The 23621-nt window shown below is 38.8% G+C and overlaps 1 protein-coding gene across 1 annotated transcript in view; it reads left to right on the top strand.

Moving 5' to 3' along the window:
• eps15l1a (epidermal growth factor receptor pathway substrate 15-like 1a) overlaps nt 1-23621 on the top strand; it is a 228909-nt gene that overhangs the window by 124308 nt on the left and 80980 nt on the right. The window contains exons 21-22 of the mRNA XM_048613886.1: nt 593-672; nt 19746-19893. Of these exons, the coding sequence (XP_048469843.1) occupies nt 593-672; nt 19746-19893 (228 nt within the window). The remainder of the gene's footprint in view (nt 1-592; nt 673-19745; nt 19894-23621) is intronic.

The raw sequence follows: 23621 nt of genomic DNA on the forward strand, positions 1-23621 counted from the left end.
GTTTATATTCTTGTTTTGCAATTGCCGAGCCTGAATGAGAAGTTCAATTTTGAAAACTAAAATGGTGAATTTTCTAGCCGTATGAGAGCACAAGGAAGTTTCTCTGAGTCCCGTTTAGTATTTCTGGGGGTGGGGGATATTATAGTGTTGGGGAATAGGTTTTAATTACCAGTAGAAATGCGATTCTGTATTTAGAGTCACTGAGGTAGTTTGTGGGAGGTTTTTTACTGTCACCAAAATTAATGATGTCAACTCCTTCACAAATATAGAGTAGTGGGTCAAAGTACTAAATTCTAACAGTTGAGATTTTATCATTGTTATCTTGTGTTTATACTGGTTTTATGTACTCAATGGTAAGATTTAATACACTTTGATACATTTTTGTGGAGCACAGTACAAACATGAAGTATTTAGCTTTATGGCCCTGCATATGATTTGAAGAACTGTTTAGAAAATCCAGACTGATGTTAAAGTTATCTTTGTTTAAAGCCATTCACTTGGAAAAAGATTTACACTTTGGGGATTAAATTCAAATGAAGATATTTAGTATTGCTGTCATAATTTGTAACTAGTTTATTGTAAATGTTTACAGATCCATTTGGAACATTGGACCCTTTTGGAAGTAGTGCCTTTGGGAGTGGAGGTTTTGCAGACTTCACCCAGATGTCCAAGGTAATTTATGGCTTAAATCTCAGTATAAGAACTTACCGATTAAAGTCATTTGCACTTGAAGCAGTTGACCATTCCTCATGTTCTCCACGGATAGTCAGGATGACTTTCACCTTTTAGAGTGCGGTAGTGATAACGTGGGTATGTTGCAATGGTTTGTCCCTCTTGTTTGCCTTTTGTTTTGAGTGAATCATCAATGATAGTTAATGTAAAGTCAGCATCTAAATAGGGAAATGACAGGCCAAAGGCCTTGACTGAAGGTCTATTTCCAGACATGAAACCAGAAGGGCAGCAACACTTTAATGCGAAACAAAGAGAAGGGGAGTATAACAGGTAATAAAATAGTTGAGGTCTGACAGTCTGTGAGTAGGCTTTTTAACAAAAGGTAGAAAGCTGCTGAGATGAAATGCAAACATCAGGAAGGTGAAGAGGCCAGAAAACCCCTCCAAGTTTACTGACAATTAAATTAAAGTTGGATGGGGGAGATATGCAGAAAAATCTAGAAAAGAGCTGAAGTCTGAAGTTTCTGTAGTCATGCTTAAGAATAAATAGCTGCAAAATACTGAGGTGATTTATGAGAGACAATTCCTGGTGTTTGGGTTATATTGAATAATATAGGCAATCCTGAAAGAAAGGCTGGAATTTAAGTGATGGGATGTTAAAGTGATGGAACACACAGCAGGATTAGCCTTGAGAAACAGAATGTCAAAGTTCAACAGCAATCAGCCAATCTGCTACTAGATCTCCCAATATGGAAAAGGTGAACTATGGGAATGAATATAAGTTGGAAGGTGTGCATGCAACACTGTTTCGTGTAGAGTTTTGTGAGCTTTGGGAAATGGTGCAGAAACCATCAATTTGGTGTGTTTGCTGAATTTGTACAGAATGTGCTGAGGAAGAACAGGAAGGAAGAGTGATTGAGGAATAAACAAGGGCGCCATGGTAGAAAGGGCCCCCAGAAAGAAGAAGATGTAGTTAGTAGTAGGATCATGGTAGTTCAAGAATGTAACCCAGCAAATAGCCGGTTTAATAGGATAAAAGTTGAGGGCAAGAAGGAACCATATTGTCTTGAAAGGAGGAGCCCATAATGATGGTGTTAGAAAATAAGAAGGTGGAATAGGTATTTAGTGTCCGGATATGGTGAATGGGTTGGAGGGATGGAGAATGCAATGAAGGAGAGACATTGAGGGGTGTAGAATGGGGGTGAAAGAGAAACAATGAGAGCGTGGAGAACTGCATGCAGGGGAGACAGGGAGCAGTGGAGAATGGGGTGAAGGAGTGGCATGGAGGGGTGGAAAATGGGGGCAGGCTTGGAGGGGTGGAGAATAGGGTGAAGGAGAGGCGAGGAGGGGTGAGAATGGGGTGAAGGAGAGGCGGAGAAAATGGATGGAGGAGAGGCAGCGAGTGAAAAATGGGTGTGAATAAGGGGCAGAAGTATAAAAAATGATATTACAGCAGCTTGTACTGAAAGTTGAGTCCTGGGAGGGAATATTGTGGAGTCAGAGAAAGGAATGGAATTATAAAATCAGAAACAAGAAGCAAAGGAAGACATTGTGGATTTTTTTTTTGCATAAAGAGTTGTTAGATCATGAATTGCCTGACCGCAAATAGTGGTGAAAGCAGAATCCACAATAGCTTTAAAAAGGGAAGTCAAGAAAAATTTGAAAAAAATGAAATGAGAGATGTGGCAAAATGGGCAGTACTTTAGGATGGCCACAACAGGCTTAAATGGCCTCCTTGTAGGCTACAAAGACTCTCATTCATATTTTCCAATTGTTAATTTGGAAGTATGTTTGATTCCGATGCACTTGCTTAAATATAAAAATTTAAAGCTGATTTCAAATTTTAAAAATATTTTTTGTTTTGAACTTTCTTTGTCATAAGTTAGCAATAAGTCACCACCTGTCGCCACTTGCGTAAGCACCTTCTTTTATAACTACTGTTATAAGAGCATGGTAGATCTTTAGTCCCTCAAACCTATTCCACTGGTTAATGAAATTGAGACTGATCTGCAATTTAACTCCATCTTTGCACTGTTCCCTGTAATATGTTTTCGGTTAAGAAAAATCTGTCAATCTAAGATTCGTGTCAAATTAATTGTTAGTAAAAATTAACATTTCATCTCATATCAGTATTCATTGTTTATAGAGGAGACTTCCAAAGCTTTGCCATCACTCGATGTAGAAATGTTTCCTAATTTTTCTCCTGAATCCAGTCTTCAGATCAGGGGAGCTGAATTGGCTCACCCCTTTTCAAGCTCCTCAGTTGATGGTTAAAATATTTTATCATTCTTTTAGTTTGAGGCTCTACCTCTTGTGACTAAAGATGTAGTCAACCAATGCATGGTGGATGAAGGAGTCAAGTGCAAGGTTTTCTTATATAAAGGAAAGAGCGAATTTATTATCTGCTAACTTTAAAGTAATAAGGACATACATACAGAGGTACAAAGCATACATACAAAGGTACAAAGTTAAAAAGGGATAGATTCCCATATAAAAGGAAGATTTAAGGAATGTACAGTTTGACATCCTCTGGGTATCCTAAACAAATAAACATATTAACCTGAAGTTTAGTTGATGACTTGGGTGACACTGCGGCTCAATGGTTAGCACTGCTGCCTCACAGCACCAGGGAACCGGGTTCGATTCCACCCTTGGGCAATTGTCTGTGTAGAGTTTGCACATTCTCCCCATGTCTGCATAGATTTCCTCCAGGTGCTCTGGTTTCCCTCTATAGTCCAAAAATGTGCACGTTAGGTGGATTGGCAATGCTAAATTGCCCATAGTGTCTAGGGATGTGCAGGCGAGGTGGACTATCGATGGGAAATGCGAGGGTAGAGGGGTGGGACCAGGCGGGATGCTCTTCGGAGGGTCAGTGTAGACTCGATGGGCCGAATGACCTGCTTCCACATGATAGTAATTCAATGATTGTGCCCTTAGCAATAGCAAATATTGAAGATTTCTTTAAGTTCTCGATATGCAGTGTTTCACTCCACTGTGTTGTCTGCCAGCTGCTTTGTCCTTCAAGAATCAGCGAGAAAAGAGCTTTCTTTGCTTCTGCAGTCACAGAATCTTACTCTGATAAAATCAGCTTCCAGAAATACAAGCTAGTTTGTGCATCTCAATGTCTAAGTTAATTGTCTCAGAGCTGAATAGTTGTAGATGTCTTTCATCTCTGATATGTGGGACTTACTGACGTAAATCAAAATAGGAAATGATTTTTTTCACACCTGACTGGTTAGACTGGTTTCAATGTATTTTGATAAAAATAATAATTTCAGTCAGATCGTTTTGTTTATTGCTAAATTGTGGGGGCCTGCTGATTACATTGGCTATTTTAAATCAGTGGTTTATTCCTTCTAAAGCCATTTCAGTCCATGAAAGTTCCAGGTATTAAAAGAAGGTGATGGAATTTGCAGATTTATTGTCAATATTTTGTCATTATCATGACATTTGTCTCAATACCTTATCTATTGTCCTTAATATCTTGGACACTTAAAACAAATGCCTCAACTTGAAAATTTCAGGGAATATACCCTTTTTGTATAATCCCTCTTTTTAATTTAATCCTTGGAGTTCAGATAAATCTGCAGTGCAGTCTCTCCAAAGCCAATATATCCAACGAGACATAGTATACAGAACTGCTCAAAGTACTGCAGATATGGTCTAACGAGGATTTGTATTGCTTGTCATATCGTCTACCTCTTTTATGCTTGTGTTCTAGCTGTAAAGGCTGTATTCTACTAATGTTTTCATTATTCAGGACATTTTAATGACTTGTTCGTGTGGGCTCCCACGTCTTTTGGGACATCACTGTTTCTAGCTTTTTACCATTTAGAAAGTACTCTGACCTGTTCTGTTTTGGTCCAAAGTACATGGCCTCACTTTAGTCAACATGGAAGTCAATTTCTGCAGTTTTAATCACTTACACATTTTATCATTATTTCATTATAATTTTATGCTTCCATGTAGCACCTTTTACAACCATGTAACATCCCAAAGTGCTTTACAGTCAATGAAATATATTTGAAGTGTATTCATAGTTGCAATACAACAACTCTCTGGACCAGAAAATTTTCTTCCCAGGGTTCCATAAAGGAAGTAAGTGATTGCATTGCAGATGTTTGCCAGGCTCTGTGCTGTGTTTTGCTTTTTCTTTTATTATTATGTTGTCTTTTACTTTTTTAATCAACCATGGCTTTCTGTTTTGAATACCTTCCATTGATCATCTGTTGTTTTACCATTAATATATTTGGTTATCCCTGTGAATGTCTCTGTCCCATCGTGTTGAAATAGCATTACCTAAATGCAGAATCTTAATTGGCATTCCATCTTTTCACATTCAATGTTGAATGCTACAAGGTAAATGTTTATATGTCATTAGGTTGTGAACTAAGCTAGTTCATGACTAAATCTGGACGGCTTGCCTGCTGTTGGGTCTGGTATATGTTGCTACAGAATCCTGCCTTATGTCAGAACCTTTGTATAAAGAACACTTTTTTCAATCATGCACTCAAACATGTCTTTCAGTTGTAAAGTTTCACTTGCATATCACTCATGTAGTTCTTCTAGTTTAATTTTCTGGGATTACTTTTCCATTTTAGTTTTTCCTTTGAGCTATAGTGCTTAAAATGTAATTTCTGACTGTCACTATACTGTCTACCCTTTTCTTTGTTTTTGAACCGTTTATACCACCACTTACACATGTGCCTTCACCTTTTTCTTAGCACCCATTCACTATTTTAAAGCCTTTATGACCACTCTATTTATCCTTAAGCTTCTCGTCTCAACACCGTTCAGAGGAACTCCTCCCGGTGATGCAGTTCCTTAATGTTATTGTTCTAGTGTCAACATCTTCTGAGATGGGAACTCTTTCCCATCTTGCCTCTACAGCCATATGTTCACCTCCCTAGTATGCCAATTTGCATGTGGCTTGGATAATAATCCAGAGCTAGTAATCTTTGAGTCCTGTTATTTCTTCACTTTCTTACAAGGCCTCAACATTTCCTAGTTTATACTGTGCCCCATTGCAGGACTAATTTTTGGGGACCTATAGATACTCCCATCGAGGACTTCTTTCCCTTGCTGTTTCTTATCTCTACCCAGACTGACTCACATCTTGATCTCTACCCAGACTGATTCACATCTTGATCTCCAGCGCTAATATCATTTCTCACTATGACACTGATCTCTTCCTCTACTAACAAAGCTACACCACCTCCTTTTCCTTCCTGTCTAAGATTCTGAAACACTGAGTACCCTTTCATATTCAAATCCCAAATTTGTTCTCTCTGCAACCATGTCTCGGTAATCATCCCAAATCATGCCCGTTTATCTCTGTTTTTGCTGTTAACTCATTAATTTTACTCCAAATGCTTTGTGCATTCAGATACAAAGCCTTTAAGTTTTCTAAGCATTTGATTTTATAATTACCCATGCAACTGAACCCCTTGCCTGTCCCAGTATTTAGTTTAAAGCCCTATCAAGCCACATCAATCAACTCTGTTCAGAACTTGTACTTGTCTATAACTTGTGTTTGAGACCTGGAACAAATTGCGAATACTTCTTCCCCTCCCTTATGTGTCACTGTATCACTAACTGTCGGTATTGTCAGTGACTCTGAACAGGAGAGATTAACAATGGAGACATCCGTGTTTACATTTCTAAATGTGGTTTCACTGTCCACACTGCAATTCAGACTCTTAGCCTGCCCTTCCATTTCTTGGCCTAGTTTATTTATATCTACTTTCTATTTCTTCCAGCTTACCTGCACATCTTTTTGTATTTATTCATGGGATGTTGGCATTGCTGGCTGGGCCAGCATTTATTGCCCTTCCATAGTTGCCCAGAAGATAGTAAAAAGTCAGCCACATTGCTGTGGTTCTGGAGACACATGTAAGTGAAACCAAGTGAAGGATGGTAGATTTCCTTCCCTAAGGTGGATTTTTATGACAATCATTAGACTTTTAATTACAGATTTTAATTTTCATTAATTGAAATCAATTCTACCATCTGTCAGGGTGGTCCCCAGAATATTACCTGGATCTCTGGATTATCACTGGATTACTCTGGAATACTACTACACCATTGCTTCCATTGCATTACTAAGTACTAAGCAGTAAAACATTGGGGAAAATTTAAATATTTAATTGCTTAAGGCGTATATGCACCTCAAGTGTTGGAGGTAAAAAGCAACGCCACCTTCTTCACCCTCACACTGAATTCCCAAGAACATATTTTTGATTTTTACACTGTTTACATTTCAGTCCATTTACAATCATTTTGTTCAGTTGTTGGGTACTTCACTGTTGCAGTATCATTTCTGTGCCTTTTCTTTAAACTTAAAATAACTGTATGGTCTATTCATTTAAACCGATTAGCACTGTGAGAAATGGAATTTATAGAAAATATTTGAATACATGCCTACTTTAGAATTTTTGAAGTTGTGCTCAAGAAACCTTTATTTTAAAGCCCTGGTTCCTATAAATGCTTTGAAGTATTTTAAGAAAAGCTCACATGGTTTCCAGGAGAAGGCTCAGTTTAGGTCCGTGAATGTTGCGATTTGTGTTGCAAAGTTTAATCCCCTTTTGAGTCAAGATAATTATGTATGTGTGCCTTATAGCAATTCAGTGGGAGACCCCATAGCAGCATGAGACCTTAAGGGAGGAGGGGGTAAATGTCATGTTAGCCAAATTCCAGATGATTTTTCCCTTTAAGGTAAGTGCACAATAAGTATTCCTTTAATCTGAGCAAATTGGTTAAGGGCAAATGTTACTCCTCTTCTGATTCTGAATAGCTGTACAGCAAGTATTTTCAAAGCAACTTGTGCGATGGTGTTTATTTCAAAAGCTTAGCAGCTTATTCTTGGCACTTACTACAAAGAAGAAATAAAATATAGCTGCTGACATTTTAAATATACCTGCAGGACTCACCATGCTTGTCACAGGGAAATAGTACTGTAATCATGCAGATCATGTCGATAAACAGGAAAAGTGGGTTTTTCCTATTTTCATTCAGAATTGCATGTTTGAATAAAATGCAAACCTTAGTCCTAGTGAAGTACACCAGATCTCCAGCAGCCTGAACTGGACATGTAAATCATAATCATATAAAGATACAAGTGGCAAACTACTACTGATCAATGGAAATTTAACATTATAAGGTGTTATCTGCTGTTCTCCTCCTTGAAAATTGTTATTCATGCAAGGATCGAGTTCCTGTCTCCCCTCATAAGCCTTGTATATCAATAACATAGCCAAGTGTGCTTTGAATAAATTCAGTGAATCTACCTCCACTGCTTTCTAGTGAAGAGAATTCCACAGACTATTGACTTTCTGAGATGAAAAATAATTCTTTCATCTCTGTCTAAAATCTCTGTTCTTTCAGTTCTTGTGTCCCTCTCTTTCGTATGATAAGTCCTTCATCCAAGGAATGAGTGGAGTGAACCTTCTCTGAACCATGTTTAATTTATTCTTTTGCATAAGATGTGGACAGCACTGATAAGGCCAGAATTTATTGGTGGTGCCTAGTTGTCCTTGAGTTGAGTGCCTTGCTAGAGCACATTTGAGGGCAGTTAAGAGTCAACCATATTACTGTGAATCTGAAATCACCAGTAGGCCAAACCATCTAAGGATGGCACATTTCCATCTCTAAAGGACAGTAGTGAACCAGATTGATTTTTTGTACAATAAGTGATAGTTTCATGGTTACCATTGCCATTGACTACTTTTTGATTCCAGATTTAACAGGGGGGTGACGATGGCCTAGTGGTATTATCGCTGGACTGTTAATCCAGCGACCCAGATAACTTTCTGGAGACCTGAGCTTGAATCCCACCATGGCAGATGGTGGAATTTGAATTCAATAAATATCTGGAATTAAGAATCTAGTGATGACAATGAATCCGTTGTCGATTGGTGGAAAAACGCATCTGGTTCACTAATGTCCTTTAGGGAAGGAAACTGTCATCCTTTACCTGGTCTGGCCTACATGTGACTCCAGACACACAGCAATATGGTTGACTCTTAACAGCCCTCTAGGCAATTAGGGATGGGCAATAAATACTGATCTAGCCAGTGATGCCCTCATTCTGTCAATGAATAAAGAAAAAAATCATTTATTAATTTGAATTTGAATTCTAGTAGCTACCATGGTCGGATTTGAATCTATTTCCTCGGAACCTGGACCTTTGGATCACTAGTCCAGTGACACTACCACTATCTCTCCTGAATGCAATTAATGTGTATAATGAATGCAGTGGTTTTCCAATAAAGTAACCAAAACTGTACACAGGACTCCAAATGTGGCCTCGCCAGTCCTGTGTTCAGCTTCGCCAAAACTTCCCAACATTTGTATTCCATTCCCTTACAATAACCATCAATGTTCCAGAATCACAGAACTGTTGTGGCACAGGAGGTCATTCACCCCATTATACCTCAACCATCTCTTCGAACAAGTGTCATTACCTAGTGCCAATCTCCTAGTTTTTCTTCATACTTTTGCATCCTATTTCTATTCAAATAATCATCAAAGTCCTCCATTTTCTTTCCTCATCAATTACTGTGTCTACGTACAAATCTTTTGTGATTCATGTACCAGTACACCCAGACTACCAAGTTCTGCAATATGAATGCACGTTCTTATTTTCTTATTGAAAACCTAGTATAACTAAAATGGGTAGAGGAGTTGGCCATTCAGCCCTTGAGCCTGTTCTGCTGCAATTCAGTGCAGTCATGGCTGCTATGCATCCTAACTGTTTGCACCCACTTGATATCATAGATCTGAATATCTTTGACTAGCAAAAATCTATTGATCTAGGATTTAAAATGATACTTCTTTGGTTCAGAATAAGTAACCACACAATTACCAGCATTCAAATCCATCTAGTGCAGTTTGTCCATTCGCTTAACCCATCACATTGTAGTTTTAAGCTATTGTCTGGATTACGTACTGTGCTGCCAATTCAAGGTGTCATTGGTAGATTTAGAAAAGTTGTGTTATCTAAGTAATTAATTCATGCTTATAGTGAATAGTTGAGACAGCAGCAGAGATCAAGTGGGACATCATATTTCCATACAACGCAACTATATGCCCATTATCCCCATTTCTGTCTTTTAAACAACTCCTAAACCAGTTAAATGTATGAGCTTTAATGTTAGGTAACTTTTATTTGTATTATTGATTGCCTGCTGGAAGTCCATAGAATCAGCATTTCCTCAAAAAATGAAAATGTTCAATAGATAAGACCTAACCATTACAAATCAATGTTGGCTCTCTCTAATCAGTTACATTTTTCTTTGAGTTCAGTCACTCTGTCCTTCATTATAGATTCCAGTAACTTCCTCGCAACAGATTTTACGCTGGCCAATTTATAATTTCCTGGCTTCTCTCTCTCTCTCTCTCTCTCTCTCTCTCTCTCTCGCTTTTGTTCTCATGGTGTGTGTTTTTATTTGAATATGTGATTGATATAATTCCCTGTGGTAGCATCTTAACCAAGGCCAATCTTGCCTAAGGTAAGCTGATTAAATTGTCCCTGAAGATATCTCTTCTCTTTGTTTGTCCATATCTAATGATTTACTGCACTGAGCAGTATGGAAAAAAAGACTTTGAGAAACACATCTTACGTGTGTGAAAAGTGTGACTGGTTTTCAATTCAGCAGGGGTAGATGGAGTTCTGAAAGCAGTGTCTTCAATTTTAAAGTTGGTAATTGGAAAGTTAAATACAAGTCCCGATATTAATAGTCATATGTGTGAGCATTGGGTGGTGCAAGTTCCCAGCATTAATGAAAGTTTAAAATTAGGTGAGATTGTCACATCATAGACGTGCCCAGCATATAGCATAAAGCAGGATTTCCTATTGGTTTTCGCACATCTCTCCCACTCCATTGTGCTATCTATCATACTCATGCTATGCTGCAATTCCGTTCCATTCTGTTCACGCATTGCTGTTATCACCATACAGTCCTACAGCTGAGAGGCTTCGTTATTCTTCTGTTTATTGCCAGTTCCTTTTGTTTCAGCAGACCTCCACCAAAATACTAGACACCTCAGAACACTTCATGTGTAACAGATAATTTGAAAATGCAGCCACTGGTACACGTGGAATCAAATTTACACATGCACAATCTCTCCAGCTCTCGTTAGCGGTGTTAATTGAGGGATGAATATCAGCCAGGCCACCAGGCAAATTCATTTTTCAAACAATGGTGTGAATTTTTACGTCCATTTAAGCATATTCCCAAAGATGTAATAATTATGTACAAAAAATTACCACCGAAGGATTTACATTTTTCAATGTTACTGTAACTAGTGATTTTGAAATTTAATATGAAATTAACAGATAATCAATGTAATTGAAGGAATTACTATGTTAACAACTACTGAGCAGATGTTTGTTTTTAAAAATTTGAAGCTAAATAAATAATTTTAATCCTAGATGAGGGCATTCCATTATTGATAAAGGGAACCCCTTATATCTGGATAGAGCTTAGAAATAAAAATAGGATGATTACTTTACTGGGCTTGACAGGCCTCCCAACAGTCAGAGGGAGATAGAGGAGTAGATATGTAGGCAAATCACAAAGGTGTGAGAGTAATGGGGATTTATGGGGAGTAATAGTAGAAGGGGATTTTAACTTTGCTAACATTAGCTGGGAATGCTTTTCATATGAAAGGATTAGAAGGGGTGGAATTTATAAAAAGCACCCAAGAGAACTTTTTGTGCCAATGTATAGATAGCCCGACCAAAGATGGTGCAGTGCTATTCTTAATCCTAAGGAATGAAGCCAGTCAAGTGTTTGAAGTATGAGTGGGTGAATGTTTTGAGGATAGTGACCATAGCCCTGTAAGTTTCAAATCATTATGGAAGGGGATAAAGATTGTGCAGAAATTGTGTCTAAATTGGAGGAAGGTCAATTTCAATATCATTACACAGGATCTGGCAAACATAGACTGGGGGGTAAATCTACACTTGGAAAGTGGGAGTAATATAGTGAGAGTTCAGGGTCAGAGTGTTCATCTCTGGAGAACCCTGGATGTCAAGGGATATCAAAAGTTTGATAAACAAAAAGAAGGAAGCATATGTTAGGTACAGACCATTAAAAACAAACAAGGCCCTTAAGAAGTATAGGGGTATGCTTTAAAAAGCAAATAAGAGGGCAAAGAGAGGTCATGAAATATCCTTGGATTAAGGACAACTCCAAGGCATTTTATAAGTATATTAAGAGTAAGAGGATTACCTTGGAAAGAGGCGAGCCTTTTAGAGACCAAAGGGATAAACTGTGTGTGGAACCAGTGGACATGGGTGAGGTCTTAAATGAAATTGTCTTCATAAATGCAAAAGACAATGGAGCTAGAGATTTCATTTGGAATGGTGAGGTTCTAGAGCATGTTAAAATTAATAAGGAAGAGATATTAGATGTTTTAGCCGGCACGAAGATGCACAAATCCTCAGGGCCTGATGGGATGTATTCCCGGCTGCTATGGGAGGTAAGGGAGGAGATTGCTGGGGACCTGGTGGAGATATTTAATACTTTGCTGGCCACATGTGAAGTTCCAGATAACTGGAGGATAGCTAATGTAATTCCTTTGTACAAGAAAGATAGCAGGGACAGGCCAGGTAATTAAAGACCAGCCAGTCTGATGTCAGTGGCGGAAAAATTATTGGAAACAATTCTGAAGGATAGGGTTAATCAACACGTGGAAAGGCAGGGATAATCAGTGTAGATTTGTTGAAGGGTGATCCTGATTAGATCTGACTAATTTCATTGGTTTTTTTGAAAAAGTAGCTAAGTATATTGATGACGGTAGAACATTTTATGTGGTTTGCATGGACAAGGCTTTTGATAAGTTCACATGTGAAAGGCTCATCCAAAAGGTAAGAGCTAGTGGAATCCAAGGCAATTTGGCAGACTGGATCCAAAATTGTCTTGCAAGTAGGAGGCAAAGAGTGATGTTCGGGGTTTTTTTTGTGAATGGAAGGCTGTGACCAGCAGCATACCATAGGGATTGGTGCAGGATCCTTGCTGTTTGTTACATACATTAGCAATTAGGGTATAATTACTAAGTTTTCAGATGACATGCTGTTGATGTTAGGAGGATGGTCTCAGGCTACCATCTGATATTGATCAGCTGGTAAATTGGGCAAAGTAATGGCAGATGGAATTTAATTTTGATAAGTGTACGGTGATGCATTTTGAAAGCTCTAATAAAGGAAGGAGATACACAATGCTTGGTAGGTTCCTAGCGAGTTCTGAGGAACAAAAGGACCTTGGTGCACAAGTCTATAGATCCCTGAAGGTATCAACACAGGTTAACAGGCTGGTGAAGAAGGCATGTGGGATGCTTGCCTTCATTACCTAGGGTGTAGAATATAGAAGCAAGGAACTTGTATTACAACACTGGTGAGGCCACAGATGGAATACTGTGTGCATTTCTGGTCATCACACTGTTGGAAGGATGCGATTGTACTGGAGAGACTGCCGAAGAGATTCACCAGCATGTTGCCTGGAATGGGGTATCTCAGTTATGAGGAGAGACTGGATACGCTTGGTTTGTTTTCCCTGGAGCATAGAAGGTTGAGGAAAGAATCTCACAGTAGTATGCAAAATTGTAACATGCATAGACAGGTTGATCATGAGAATCTTTTCCCCATAGCAAAAATGTCTAAGACCCAGGGGGCCTCAGTTTAAGAGAAGGAATAAGTGTTTTAGAGGGGATCTGAGGAACAGTTTTTTCATTCTGAGGTTGGTGGAACTGTGGAACATGTTACCTGAGTGGTGGAGGCTGGTATTCTTGTAATATTTAAGTAGCATCTGGATGAACACTTAAAATGCAAGGGCATAGTAGGAGCAAGTGTAGGTAAATGGGATTAGTGTAGTTTGATATTTGTTGATCGACATGGACATGGTGGACTGAAGGGCCTTTTTCTATGCTGTATGACTCTAAGCTAATAAATATAAAGAAGAATAAAGAATTTTTTGTGCCTATTTCCATATGCACTGTTTAAGTTTAAACCACATGCTGTTGTAAAGAATTGCAGCTCTAGATTATAAATACTGCAAACTATATTTCTTTAAATCTTGGGGGCTTTCACATTCTAAGTAAATATATCTATCTAACATATAATTTTAACACAGAATAACCCATCATCTAGTCTGCTTCTTTTACCAAACCATGCTGTGTAGGCATTGACTTTTTTTTTCTGTTCTGCATTTAACACACATTCCACGTGCAACTTGGCTGCCAAAATTTAAACTTACAGTTGGACTTTTTTAATTAAAACTGCCTCCTTCCCGTTCCAAGGCACAGGTCTTATTCTGTGATTTAATTCTGCTTCACTGAGCCAGTTCCAAGGTGGAGATGTACAGTATTACCTCAACGCTAACTGACTGTCATGGTTCGGGTATATGACTCTCATTGTGATAGCACAACTAAGGATGCCTGAGGTATCAAGTGGTTTGAAAGTTGTGGCTCCACTACCACAGCACCGGATATTGGTGCCCCACTATGTACCATAGCACCATCTCCATGACTAGTGAAATTTTAACATCTCAAAGACTCTACAGATTAACCTCTGATTGGTAAGGGTGATCGTAGTCTTTTGGAATATCTAATTTCTAACATTATTTTTGTTGTACACGTTTAATGCAGTAAAATTGGCCTTTTCTGGTTGATGTAGAAAAATTAATTAGTGAACACCTTTTCATTTACTGGGGTCCTCAAAGCAAAAACTCTGCTGATTTGGGGACTTTGCAAGTTTTGTATCATAAACCCAGAATGCATTATTGGAATGAATTATTTTGTGTTCTTCTGAGTTTGTGACCCTGTGTCAATTCATTTAGCATAGCATAAACCAGATAAAACTCCCTACACTGTAACCAGTTCTAACGGTAATCCTGAACTCGACTATTTTTCAACTGCTGACATTATGTAGTCATGATGGCCTGTAATGGACAGTGTTATGCTGTGGCTCCTACGTTTTGAACAACACCTTGTGATGGTGCTCAATTCTCATGATATTGACTCATTGCTAATGAAGAGAGAGTATTGAATGTCCAAGTCAGTATGTGACTTAGCAATGCTCCCATGGCATCTCTACTACTAAACCTTTTTGTTGGTAAAGGTTACCAAGAAAAGTGTTGCTGTTTGATCATCATTGGTGAGTTACCGTAGTGCATCCTGTAGGCACAGTAGGCCAGTGATAAAAGGGTAGGTATAGGTTTAATCCCAGTCTAGTGAACAGTACTGTTGCACATTGTATATATTAATTCCAAGTGATGTTACAGCAACACTTGTCCAAACAGGTTGAGAGTATTGCTATCAAGTTTCTCATTTGATCATTGTACCTGGTAAAGTGGCTTTGAGGAGACATGCAGTGATCTGAGGAATGTTTGCATCAACCATGCTGTTCTAACAAATGTTTTGCTGTGGTTGGCCTAGTTAAGCTAGTAGGATCTGTATTATTTGTCTGAAGTTAATGTGCTATGTGTACCATGCGTCAATGCTTTTACTTGACAATAACATTTGTTTTGTGCTTGATGTGGTTGTCTGAGGTGTCTTGTTTAATTTATTGGTCTTGGTGTTACAAACATCTGCTATTTATTAGTGTGTGTTTCTGATTAGAATCTGTTGCTAATTACAACTGTACATGGAAGTTTTTTTTTTAACTCTTCAGCTGTGTTGAATATTTGTTGCATTGATGCCTGCCTATAATCGAAACAACATCGCCTTGTAGTTTGTTTCACCCATACTCTTCCTTTTTCCCCAAATTCCATATTTGAATTCATCCAATTAGGCTTTGTAAGTCTTAAATTGTACCCATGTGACTGACAGAGTTAAGTTATCCTCTTTGTCCTTCTCGTCCCATGGACAACCTTTGACTTTTTTTTTAAGTTATTCACAGGATGTCGGCATCACTGGTTAAGCCAGCATTTAGTGAATCACCTGTAACTGCCCTGGGGAAGGTGGTGATGTGCTGCCACCTTGAACCACTGCAGTCCACCTAATCTGCACATCTTTGGACTGTGGGAGGAAACTGACGCAGACACGAGGAGAATGATGAAACTCCACACAGACAATCACCCAAGGCTGGAATCGAACCCGGCTCCCTGGCCTTTTGAGGCATCAGTGCTAACCACTGTGCCACATTAAACTACCAGAGGGGAAAAAAATCACTCTGTGTGTACCTGGCCTCTAGAACTGCAGCAATTCAAGAAGGCAGTTCACTACCACCATTTAGAGATAGGAAATAAGTGTGGGACTTGCCAGTGATGCTCATGTCCCAAGAATAAATTTTAAAAATCTTTCTTCAGAAACTAGTATGGGTCCAATTCAGACTTTTTGATTTTAAATGCTATCAACCTTTTATGTACCATGTCTTTGCTTATTTTATCCTGTTCAGTATCGTAACTATCTCTTGATTGTGACATTTGCAATGTACTGTTTGCTAACAGCAGATGTACAATGCTTATTTAGATCCTCCACACTAATTCCTTTTTGCACTCTAAACATACCAGCCTTGGAATACCCTTTCACTGTTCAAAAAATCTTTTTTCTGCTTTCTATATTCAGCCTGGCTCTATACTGAATTATAAACCTGATATTTATCAGAAACCTCCTGTTTCTGTTTAATTTGCAGTTATCAGGATTTTAGGTTTAGATGTGTTTCCTATTATTACGGATGTCTTGTATTGCAGGTATGTGTTTGAACACTCGCTGTACCTTATAAATGTATGGTATGTCTGTGTCTGAATTTGGATAAAGTAAGTGCTTTAGAAGATATGTAGTTTTTCCCTGGAGGCCTGAGACTTGTATTACAGCATGTATTTATTTGTTAGCGGAGGGGTTCAGTCTGGTTTTGGTATGTGTGGTTTGGGTTCTGAAGGTCTATGGTTAGACCAAGGGAACTGGAGTGGGGCTCTAAAGACTGCCTGCCTAAATCAAACTAAGAGAAGCAAGACAATGAAAGTATGAGAAATATATTTAAAATATGTTATCAAATTGATAAGATGCTGAAAATAAAACTTGAAGACTAAATGGGTTAAAACAAACCACTCAAAGTTGGAGGAATTGGGATTTCAATCACACTGTGACCAAGTCGCTAGAACCTACATTACATACCAACAGATTACTATTTACATTGGAAAATTACTAGTTTATATGTTTACATAGGTTGTCTCAATTATAAACAGGGATGTAGACAGGAGGTGCTTGCATATGCAGGATTTCACTTTAATGTGTAGTGTTATGCATGGTAGATATGAGCATATGGCATGTTGATCATCTTGCATAAAAGATAATGGTTGGTATTGAGGGAATTGGTGCTAGTTGAGAGGAGCTGAGTGATTTGAGCACACACTGTTTATTTCTCTCTTGAGAAACCTTTCTGCAATTGTATTCATAAGCCAATTTCCACCTTTATCTTATTCCTCCCTTGAATTACAATGTCACATACAGGGAATTAGTGTCATTGCAGGACCCAGCGAAAAATGAAGGTGTCTGGCCAATATTTAGGAAAATCTGATTTGTTTATTTCTGTGTAACTACAGACTTTGCAAGACCCATACCACAAGATCAGCAACTAAAACCCAATATCAAAGCAGCTTCAGCATTGACCAGAATTCATTGAGTGATTTTATTGAATCACAGAATTTTAATCTTCATAAAAGTTTGCATTGTAACCATGTGAATCTGTACAAATAGTAACCCCAGTTATGTCTTTATAGAAATAGATAAGGTGAATTTGAAACTTTGTAAGATTATTTACTCCCAAGTTAAATATCATGAGTGGATAAGTATCTCAAGTGAAATGATTTGTTTTGGGTAGATTGTGAGTGAATTGCCAAAGGAGAACCCTTATTTAACAGAGCCCGTGGTTTACGTTCGTCTGGTTTCTGTGAATATTGACTGATGTTGGTGCATACTGCTCTGGAGAAATACCTTTATTGGTTAGATGAGCTCATTTAGGCCATTTAAAGGCTGACAAGTCAATTTTATAGAATTTGCTTATTTTGGAAAGGTACATGTGAGAAGTAGGAATGAGGTCTATCGTTGCCTTGTTATTTTGGTCTGTGAAAGGTCTCAGCTTTTCTGCCATTGGCACCTGAAGAATCTCCTCATAATAGAGAAGTTTCTGATTGTCACTTGTGTTAATCCACTTGGTTCTGTGTGCTTTCCAAAGAGGGCACAAAGTGCTGCAAAGAGACATAAACATGTTAAGTGAGTCGGCAACAAGTTGGCAGATTAAGTATAATGTGAAGAAGTGAGAGGTTAAACACTTTGGTTTTAGGAATAAACAAGCAGAATATTTCTTAAGAGTCATAAATATTGTTGTTTAAAAGAACTTGCATGCAAAGCACTTGAACAAATTACACAGACAGCATGGAGGCAGCAAACAATGAGAAAGACAAACAGCAGTGTTGTGGTACAAGAATTGTTACAGTTGTTCAAGGTTTTGGTGATCAGCACGTGGGACACAGTGTGCAGACTTGCTCTTGTATTTAAGGAAGGACATACTTGCATTTTGAAAAGCAAAAGTATACCATATTGACTCTTCAATCTCTGCCCCACCTCAGTTCCCCTTTTAGGCCCCATCTTTTTCAGTCTTCAGGCCCCTGTATATCTCATTAGATGGTATACATTAAAGGAAGATGGCCAGGTGGTCTAGGAGATGGAGCAGACATGATAACAGCTGGTTGGATTGTGTCAAGTAGTCCACAGGTTTTGAGGTGAGGTCGGAAGGGCAGCAGAGAGAGTTATTTAAGAAAATGAGTTACAAAAAAAAAGTTTGTTTTGCCTTCCAAAATGTTCCTGGAACAGTGGGCTGTTTTATGAAATGAAAGCACAAAATCCGACAGTGTTTTAAGAGGTCCAGCCTGATGGACTATTTGTCCATCATTTCCTTTTAAATCTGTGCCCCTTGAACAAAAACTGCAGATGCTGTAAATCAGGAACAAAAACAGAAGTTGCTGGAAAAGCTCAGCTGGTCTGACAGCATCTGTGAATAAAAATCAGAGTTAACATTTCAGGTCTGGTGAACCTTCCTCAGAACTGATGGTAGGTGGGAAAATGTCTGCCATTCCACACATTAGTCACCAACAATCCCCATTAACAGCTACTCACCCTCTTAGCCAGATTGTTATCACTACTTTGTCTGTCCTACTCTTCTTCTCTCTCATTGGTCTCTACCCGCACCTATCATTTACTTCTTACCCCCTCCCCCCACCCTACCTTCAGCATATAAACTGACGTTTTCGTAACTCCTGTCAGTCCTGAGGAAGGGGCACCAGACCTGAAATGTTAACCCTGATTTTTCTTCACAGATGCTGCCAGACCTGCTGAGCTTATCTAGCAAATTCTGTTTTTGTTCCTGTGCCCTGTGAATTTAGGGGAGTGGAGATGACTGCTGTACCAGGGATGATAATGGCAGAAATATTATGGTGAACAAAAGGCCAAAAGCTAGAAATTGTAAGTAAACTGAGGATTGCTTTTTCCCAGGGATGGATTTAGAGTAAGGTATGGTGTGTGAAGGCAGGGGATTTGATCAATAATAGTTCAAGAAAGTGATCAGATATTCTGTTGTCTATGATTGATATAATGGGACTAGCATGAGCACAAGATGGCAAAGTCAAGGCTTGATCATTCATTTTGTTTGGGATGTTTAACTGGAGGGAGAGTTTAGCATGAGGATAAGAGTGCAGTGAAATCGAGGAGAGAGAACATGATGAATTAAGTTGAAGTCATCAAGAATAAGAAATTATTCAGTCCAGTGCCTGAGAAAGGAAAGATCTCCCTGCTTCTTCTCTTCTCTCACCCCTCTCCTTGTATTCCCTTCATATTCCACCCCTGCTCCCAGCTATAGTGCAGTGGTACATTGCGGATTATTAAACTTTGGTTTCTTCCAGAAGCTTGTGGAGGTGTATCACTGTTGCCTTACAAGCTGAGTTCTACTTATTACTCTTTCCCCATCTTTGCTATGGGGAGGGGGGCATTCAGCATTGTGCTTGAATTTTGAGAAATGAATTAGACCCTGGAAGGTACAGAAGGATTGACCATGTGTTCTCTGCACTGTATCTACAGCCCTCAAATCCAGATCCTTTTGCTACTTCTGGCTCGGGACAGTTTGGAGGGCATGGATTCACCGATGACCCTTTTCAAAGTAAACAAGATACACCAGCACTGCCCCCAAAGAAAAGTGTACCCCCACGACCTAAAGCACCCCCTAGTGGTAAGTTGAATTGGCTCATTGGTAAGTGTACATTTGATTACTGTAATCCCCTAGCATAGACATTAGCTAGTTTTTTTTCATCATGTGCTATGCTTGTTTGGCTGTTCAGTGTGCTTTTTAGAAATAAATACTGGCACGCACCCACAAAACATGTGCAGAGCAGTTAATGTCTTCATTCCAATAGTACTTATTGAAATCCCCATCCTATAGCATCACATATTCCCTATACCACCATACAACAACCAAATCATTGTTTTCATTCCCATCCCACTCTTTCTCTCCATGTAATATTGTCCCCCCTCCCCCCACCACTTCCATTGTGGAGTACTTTATGAGGTGGTTTGCCAAAATCTGTTGCCCTACACCTGTGGGATGACAGTTGGTCAATTAAATATTTTGAAACTTTTCTGTGACATTTGGCTACTGAGTGTGCCTGGGAGTTGTTCATTAAATAAGCACGCCAGCAGGCACCTCTTTAAAATTACACATCACAATATTCTGACCTAATAAAAATTGCCAATTATCATTGATAGGGCAAGAGAATATCATAAATCAACAAAAAGCAGAAATTCAAAAAACAGTAATTCCCTTCTGTTCGGTTATGCTTGTTTATGCTTCTGCTTCTTGCAACCAGTTTCATAAGGTGCCTTGTTAACAGTTTGCACTAATTCTGAGGGAGGCAAAATGGTAAAGTGCACGTTTCCATCTGACTTCTGGAGTGTCTGTTTGTCTTTTGACGTGGAAAGTGGACCCTTAGTCTCAAAAGAAAGGAAATATTGTTAAAAGTGTCTTCTTCGTGATACTTGAACACTTGATACAATGAAACAACATTTATACAGCACTTCATTACATGTCAGAAATACTCAAGTTTTGAATACATGGAGAGACTGAAGAAACTAGGTAATTATTTTCTAGACTGGGCAATAAAAAGGAAGCAGAGACACAATGATAAACTTTTTTATACGGCAAGTTGCTATGATCTACATTTCACTGCTAGAAAGAGTGGTGGAAGCAGATTGATTCTCACTTATGAGAAGTACTAACTGCTTGAAGGGATACAGGTACATCACCATGGAAAAAGCATAAGGGAATGGTGCTAACTGGATACCTGTTTCAAGAGCAAGTGCACACATGATAGTCTGAATACCTGGTCCTGTTTAGTATCATTCTATGAAGTATGTTGAAGTAAGGTTGACGCTTATGTGTACCAGGTAATCTTGAATAAATTATCTAGCACAATATGTAAATTATCTATGAACTCCACAAATGAGGTGCAGTGAGAGAAGGAAAAGGCAGGAATAAAGTCACTTGACAGGAACAGGAGTAGGCCATTCAAGCTTGTTCTGCCATTTGGTTATATCATGTCTACTCAGCATCTTAATTGCATTTTCCCTTCATAATTCTGTATCGTTTAGTGTTATTATCTGACAAAGATCTATCAGTCTCAGTTTTGAACATTTTAATTGACCTAAACACCTTTTTGTGAAGAGAGTTCTAGATTTTCACAACCCATTTTGCGAAGAAGTGCTTCCTGATGACCCAGCTGTAATTTTAAGGCTGTAATCTCAAGTTCTGGATTCCTCCATCACAGGAAATAGTTTCTCTCTATCTACCTTATCAAAATCTTTTATTCAACTTCATTTAGAATTAACAGATGGCAACAGACATAACGATTACCAGAGGCATTCAGTAGACTCCCCAGCCAGGTAAAAGCCGTGGGATGAGAGAGAAAAGTGATTAGTGGAGGATCAACTCTGAGAGCTGGAGATTGATACTTAGCAAAAATCATTTGAGACAGAAATTTCTTTCCTGGTAAGACATGGAAGGCCAATGAGGGACAACAATATCTAGCATTTGAATGACTAATTTGGATGCCCAAATCTCTGACACAAAGGTGCTTTATGCACCATTAATCAGAATTAGATCACATTTGATGTTACAGATGTTGCAGAGCTCACTGAAAATGAAAGAAAATTGTCTCATTCAAGTCGAGATATTTTGTCAGTGTGACCCTTTGAGGTTTAAATATGGGTTAGAAAGTGAAATAATTATGGGACCCCTTCAAGAAATTGGTTAATTGCTTTAAGATCAATGTACATCCTTAAAAACTTCATGTTTCTTTGAACAGATTTTTCACTGCCAATTTTACTTATATGGCATTAAGATACCTGAAATGGATGAAGCCTTCTGACATTGATGCTATGATGTTTGATTGACAGACTGAGATTGTAAATTGAACCATTTTGTTTTAGAAAGGATCTTTCCAAAGCCTTTGCTTAATGTTTCTGGATCATTTCAAAGACTTGCCATACCTGGCTCATTGGTTTTTACATAATAGGTACTGGGATGGGTATGGAGGATGGATGGGTTATGAGGCGTCATGGAGAGGGTAATGGGGATACTGATGGGGCAGGGGAGATTTGAAGGGTATTGGAGGAATTGTAGGGTGGATGGAGCTGAGAAAGTTGAGAGCTTGATATTGATGGACTGAAGTCTGAGTAAATGGAAGTGGATATTTCAGCCTGACAGTATTGTCTTTTGCCTGCTTCCATTGTTGCCTGGCGCATGGCATTGGAGGTGATGAAACAAACCCCATCTTGCACCTGTGTATTGTCTTGTAAAGGAAATATATTGGGCAGGGACTTCCTTAATGGAAGTGGGCTCTGGAATCAGGAACTTTCCAAAATACTAATGTGTGTCTCCTTCACAGAATTCCAAGTTGATATGTTTCTTGGTACTTGCCAACTCTGAGAATTATCAACTCTGAGAGTTGGAGACTTATACTTAGCAAAAATTAATTGAGACAGCAATTTCTTTCCTGGTAAGACATGGAAATCTGCTTCATGGAAGTGGGCAAACGGTCGCTCTGTTAATAATTGATCACAAATAAGCTTATGTCAACTTTTATATTTTTTTGCAACAAGTTACAACATTCCAGTTGACTTCCTAATCACTTGCTGTGTCTTATTGCTAACATTTTTTGATTATTGTACCAGTACCCAGATCCCTCTGCTGTGCAATTTCTCTCCATCTAACTAACACTTTTTTTTTGTTCTGTTTACCAAAGTGGACAAGTTTATATTTACCTTCATTGTATTCCAGCTTTCAATTTTTTGCCTGCTCATTTAAACTATCTACATCCCTCAATATTTAATGTTTTGAGTTCAACATGACTATTCTTTGAACGGAAGAATATTTGGACTCAAAACATTAACTGCATTTCTCTCACTGGTGGTTGGAATCATACCTGACACATAGGAAGATGGTCATTGTTGTTGGAAGTCAGTCATCTCAGCTCCAGGATATCTCTGCAAGAGTTGCTCAGAGTAGTGTCCTAGGCCCAACCATCTTCAGCTGCTTCATCAATGACCTTGCCTCCATCATTAGCTCAGAATTGGGGATGTTCACCGATGATTGCATAATGTTCAGTTCCATTCGCGATTCCTCAGAAGCCGGCCACGTTCAAATGTAACAAAATCTGGACATTATCTAGGCTTGGGCTGACAAGCGGCAAGGAGCATTCGCACCACGCAACTGCCAGGCTATGACTATCACAAATAAGAGACAATCTAACCACCACACCTTGGCATCCAGCAGTGTTGTCATCACTGAATCAAAGAACAAAGAAAATTACAGCACAGGAACAGGCCCTTCGGCCCTCCAAGCCTGCACCGATCCAGGTCCTCTATCTAAACCTGTCATCTATTTTCCAAGGATCTGTATCCCTC

Source organism: Rhincodon typus, chromosome 29, assembly GCF_021869965.1.
Source record: "Rhincodon typus isolate 14 chromosome 29, sRhiTyp1.1, whole genome shotgun sequence".
Classification (NCBI taxonomy): Eukaryota; Metazoa; Chordata; class Chondrichthyes; order Orectolobiformes; family Rhincodontidae; genus Rhincodon; species Rhincodon typus.